Source organism: Egretta garzetta, unplaced genomic scaffold (genome assembly GCF_000687185.1).
Source record: "Egretta garzetta isolate BGI_Z169 unplaced genomic scaffold, ASM68718v1 scaffold598, whole genome shotgun sequence".
In the NCBI taxonomy this organism is placed as follows: domain Eukaryota; kingdom Metazoa; phylum Chordata; class Aves; order Pelecaniformes; family Ardeidae; genus Egretta; species Egretta garzetta.
This window is the reverse complement of record NW_009260621.1, coordinates 2,224,952-2,230,951: the sequence shown is the minus strand read 5'-3', so window position 1 is coordinate 2,230,951 and position 6,000 is coordinate 2,224,952. Positions and strand designations below refer to the sequence as shown.

Sequence of the window (6,000 nt, the reverse complement as noted above, 5' to 3'; positions counted from 1 at the left end):
TGCTAGCCACAGAAGCTGAGAGCAGCTTATTGTGTGGCAAGTTAACTCTGTAAACATACACAATGTCAGAGTAACTTCTCCCCTTTTCACTCTCTCACCTCCTCACTTATTTTTGTATCTCCCTCCGAAATCACGCAGAATTTTACAATTGGGAATAAACTGCAAAATTATAACACAAACTGCATCTATCACTGGATGTTGACAATACTATCCTCTTCTATTGAAACAGAATGGAAATATTTTATTTGGAAATAAGACTAAAGGGAATTTTTCCAATAAACGTAAATTTCACATTTTTTGAAGTTCTTACCTAGAGCCCAGCTTGGCATCCTTTGCACACCAATAATGCCAGCAAAACCTCTGCTTTGAAAAGAATAAAGTAGTCCCATTCTCTGACCATACTCTGTAAAAATGCTAAACCACTTTACAAATGGCATCCTTTTGTTTACAATAAAGAGCTTTTTGATTCACAAGCCAGGATGGCATTCCACATTTCCAAAGTCCATTAACCAGGAGTGGTTAATTCACAAACTTCACATTTGCAGGTTGACTTTCAAGTGAACCTCAGCACAAAAGCTTACAGCTTTTTGTGCTACCTGACAAAACAACTGAGAGCTAAGACACTCAGATCTAATCTCTTGTGTGTGTGTGGTAGGTATGCCTTTTAATACTTTAGCTAGTATTACATGGAATACCCTAGGAAAGAAATCTGTATTTGTGAGGTCAACGAATGCACTAATCTTGTACTTACTTTCAACAGTATTTACAACAGTACTTACAACTAACTTACTTACAATAGTACACAGTATTTTCCTTGCTTCATTTTAAGCAAGTGGAAAAGCACAAAGTCGTGGTACTGGTCACGCAGCGAAGTTATGAACACAAGCAGCTATGTAGGATCAGAAACTAACCCAGATTAGTATTCACATAACTGATACTTCAAGCACACTGTTCAAATATCAACTTGATATTTCCATAATTACAAGGCTAAAAAACATTCTCAGGCATTGATTCCCATCTCATCAGGAATGAAATACTGTTGTATGTTTGAGCAGCATGTCAATCGTTTCTTTTGCAATACTGGTATCATACAACAAATTTTGAAATCTTTTGCCAAAGTAACTTGCTTCAAAATGCATTCCACTGTGGATTCTTCACTTATAAAAGCTGTAGCTCACAAATAAAGGAAATAATTTACATCCTTCTAATGGCACTAGCAAGCAACCACTTGCATTCAGAGAGTGATTTTCATCTCAAGAGTAAATTCCAGACTGTAGAAAATGGGCTCAGCTTACACTAGAGGGGGTACACAGCCCCAAGAGGTCCCAGCGAGCACTATAGCTTTGTAAAGTACACTGTCAGAGCTCTCTGGCACACAAGCTGCTGCAACATTCCTTACTCAGGGGTAGAGGCGCAGGGGGAACAAACTCATCCCTGTGGCAGAAGAACAAAGGTGAGACCTGGCTTTCTGCATCTTCCCCAGCTGCGATGGAGAGGCTCTTGCTACTGTGCAAGGACTGCAGAAGTGACCACCCGAGTGGGAGGCACGGGGGATCTGAACTCCCCGTGACCTCACAGTGTGCACAGCCACACTGAGCCCAGGCACAGTCCAGACACATAAACATGGGTATCACTTCACACATCACTGAAGACTACTTATCTTACTAGGGTGGAAATACAACAGCATGCAGTCATTTCAGTAATCATCTGAGAACAGGATGTGACAACTACCAAACCAAGCTGGAAGTGAGAAGAACATTTTAAGGAGACGAAATGTAGTTATAAAAACTGGAATTCAGCCAGAAGATCAAGTATTTGCTTCTTTATTTTCAGATGCCACTAGTTCTGTTTCTGAAACAAGTCACTCATCTTTTGACTAACTTAATGGTCAAGCTGCGGCTTTGACCTTCTTCAGAAAGCATCTAAAACAGACCTTGCCAATTTTTGAAGACTTACTGAGAAAGGCCCAGTAAAAAAAAAAAAATTAAAAAAAATCCATTCTTCTCTTTCCCAGGACAGAGTAATCAAATTATACAGCAAATCTGTACTTAAGGAGGAACTTCTTCCACCAGCAAAGCATGGACTAGTACTATGCTGTTATGTTCTCTTACTACTCTCAAAAATTCCTGAGTGATCCCCCATATTGGTCTGAATGAACTACTGGTATTTTCATGACTCTCAAAACACAACTGTTTGGCCATCGACAGACATTATTTTAAAATATGCATACTTCATGACTCTCAAAACACAACTGTTTGGCCATCAACAGACATTATTTTAAAATATGCATATAGAAGTCAGACAGTGGCCATCTCCCTCCACATACCATTCTGAGATTCCCAGGTGACTCTCCCTAGCAGACTATCAAAACAAACTATTTTTGAAGTTGCATAACAGAAGACATTCCGTAAGTATTTTCAGTAATTTTTATATTTCACATTAAACAAAGATCAGATGCAGCAACACCAAAACTGCCTAAAAAATTGCCACAGCCCATCTTGGATGCAACTCCAATTGCCTGAGACAGAACATTGCAAGGAGTCTTAACCTCACCACACCACTTATTATAGTTACAGTTACCTGTAGCTAATCTTAGTCAACGAGTTCTAGCAGCTTCAAGGTAGTTCACAAAAAAAAAAAAAAAACCACAACCAGCTTCAAATTTTCAAATTCATAAAGTCACTTCTGCATTTCTTTTTAATTAATTTTTATATCATTACAATAAGATACTTCAAATTATATTTCAGTAATTTGAGAATAAAACTCCCCTCTTGACACTTGGCTCCTCCCCTCTGTCTGACATGCACTCATTTTTCCGTTACAGTGAATACATTTGAACCCCTTTAAAACTTAAACAAGGGGGCAAAATCTTAAAGATTAACCTAATTTGTCCCTCAGTCTTAAGGTCTATCCCCAAATGGCTGCTGACCCAGGAAAAAAACACTACTGACCAGCGCAGTTTCCACCACCGGCAGCGTTACTGACGTAACTACCCACAAGAAGTACCACATTCTGGATTCACAGGACTCAGCAGAGCTCTGGCATAAGCTAGAGCATTTCAGGACCTCTCCCCAGTGGTTCTAGAAAATCCACTACAGTAAACACTCAGTTTAAACAGAACATGAATTGTCTGCACAACTCCTTGTTTTGTTGGGGTAAGGCAGTGGTTTGATTATTACTTAGAATAAGATTGAAAGATTAAGTGATGTTTTAGAGCTCATTTAAAACTCCCTTTACCTGTACCTCTTCCATCCAGTAAACTGGTTCACCCTAAAAATGACTAAAATTTTGCTGAAAACATTTAACTTAAAAAGTAAAACTTCAGAAAATAATGGGATTTTTTTTTTAAATGTAGCCCAATTTTTCTACAAAAACCAACACACACCTTAAAAAAAACCACAAGGGCTTTACTGTAAAGCTGATAGTGCACATAATAAACCCCTTTTTAACTTTCAAAAATTAAAAAGACTGCTAGAGTTTTAGATTGTTGGTAATGATACGCACTTAGTTGAAAAAATAAAAAGCCGAACAGATGAGTTGCCTAACAACATATTCAATAAAGTGAGCAATCTGGATGTCCTGTTTATCACATAAATGCTTTTTCCAATTCTCGTATTACTCACCTCAGATTTACTGATCAGCAGTGACATTTCTTACCACAGTGCATTTTTTTGTCAAATTTGAAAATCCATACCAACCAGCTACAGAACTCTGCAGACAGGCTTTTCATCCTCTCAAAATATGAGGCCAGAGAACAATTGTTCTCATTAAATCAGTTGCTGTAGTATCTCTTAGAAGCAACTTTACTTAGACAATTTATGATCAACTTCCAGTAGATGTGCAAGAGTAGTCCAAACAGGCATAGGACAATAACCAGAACATTCAAAATCAAGTGGGTTTTTTTTTTGGTTTGTTTTTTTTTTTTTTTTCTCCAAAGACCAATGTGTGGAAACCACAGGAAGAGAGGGAAAACATAAAAAAAACACACCACCAAACCCCCCCAAAACACTCAACATAAATACAGGGTGTTGTGTGATCAACGTTTCAACAGAAGTCTTAGAAGGTCAGCATTCTCCATTAATCAAAACTAGAAAATTTAAAGAACACAGGTAAAACCTTAAAACATTCTTTCAGTTCGAGTCTATACAAGCTGATTTAATATTTTAAGCTGATATCAGCAGACTGAATAAATACTCATTTTTTCCCCAGTACAAAAAAGTTCTTCATTCCTTACCTCATCATCTTTATACCAGGACAAGCTTTCTGCAGTTAGAACGAACCAGTATTCCTTGGATCCTCCTTTCATGATGCCAATATTGTTGATGGTCAGCCAGCCTTTCCGGATGACCTGTGCAGAGGTGCAGTCAGGCACAAGTTTAGTTCATTACTCACTTGACATAATTCTGCTGCTGCATTCATTCTTTTAAATCAAGACTTGCTAAATAAAACAAAAACAGGTGTATTTTTTCAGTCTCTGCCAAAGTCAAGGAAAAAAAAAAGTAACAAAGTGAATGTAGTGTTTTAAGTCAAAAGGTTGAAGAAAGAGAGGAGCTTAAGTATTATCGTGTTGTACTTACAGCAAGCATGAGCACATTAAGGATCATGTAAAGTTGAAGAAACTTATTTGCTGTATAACTAGAGATTGTAGTAGTCCATACAACTTTATATACAACTACTTTGGTCTAGTCTAATTGTTAAGGTCATTTGTAAAGTTGGATATTAGGAGAAGCACCTAGATTCTGGCAAAGTGAGTGGCTTCTGGCATGCACTGGGAATTTTCAGAAGGGGTTGAATCAAGTGACAAAATAGGGAGGTGTTCTACAGTTAATTTGAAATTAAGATCGGAAGTGATAAGGAGAGGTATATGAGAGCTATTTTCCTCTCATAAGGTAGAAGAGGGAAAGAAAAGAGGAAAAAAAAACCACTAAGGCTGCAATAAAAATCAGGGGGGGAAAATGGGTAACGCAGAACTTTATAAAATAGTTACAAGTCAAAGATGAATGAACAAATGGGAACAGCATACCTATAAATTACTAAGGCCAGGAGGCTACATCAAAACTTAAGAGGAATGAGAGAACTCCAGAGATGAAGAAGAGAGAATGCTCATGAGAACTGGTTTATGGATCACATAGAACATTCCAATTTTATTGGAACATTTTTTGTTTTCCAATATGTATATGAGAAAACAAATGTTCCTTCCTATTATACTCTGAACAAGACAACAGAACTCTCCCAATCACACAGATGCAAGGAACCTCAGCCATTCTGCTTCTCCCCATAGCAATGCCCTTTACTTGCCTACAAAGCATTGAGATGGAGAGAAGCAGTGCTCAGAGAGGCCCTTCAGAACTCCCTCAATAAGTCTCACAAGCATGGACTTGTGTGATCAAACATGAGTTTCCTCTTGCTTTTAGAGAAATACACAGGACTGTGACATCCCTCTCATAGGGCTTTATAAGACTAGTAACTCCAATATCAACAGATAACCAGAGAGAAACATTACTCGGTATCTATTCTTTGTCACCTACAAAAATTTCAGAATCGTAATTCACTCCCATTCAGCATGCACATTCATGTAAGCTCCCTGAAAAGAAAAGCTTAGTTCCTTGCTCTGTGCAATACCAAAGTTGTATTTGGTAACTAAACCAAAGAAAGAGATCAAAAGTTGCACCTGGAAAGCTGGTAAAAGTATTGGTAACGCACATAATCCAAGAGTATCAATTTCACTTAAAATAAGATGATCATGTTTTCCCACTCACTACCAACCAGGCCAACAGTGTAAGAAAACCACTGAAGACCCAAAACCAATCTATAGGTTTTCAGCCTGTTTTAAAAAAAAAAAAAAAAATCACTAAGAAAGCATTGATTTGTTTCTGAAGACTCAGTAAGCTACGAGAGAACTGGACATGACTCCCGTATAGAGACTCAAGAGTACAGCACAAGCAGACTGGATGGAATAGCCTGTACCACAAAGGTTTCTGCAGAAGTTTGCAATTATTT

The 6,000-nt window shown here is 37.8% G+C and overlaps 1 protein-coding gene across 1 annotated transcript in view; it reads right to left on the bottom strand.

The window, feature by feature from the left end:
• Nucleotides 1-6,000, bottom strand: part of DNM3 (dynamin 3) — a 144,297-nt gene that overhangs the window by 99,789 nt on the left and 38,508 nt on the right. The window contains exon 15 of the mRNA XM_035900753.1: nucleotides 4,235-4,348. Within this exon, the coding sequence (XP_035756646.1) occupies nucleotides 4,235-4,348 (114 nt within the window). The remainder of the gene's footprint in view (nucleotides 1-4,234; nucleotides 4,349-6,000) is intronic.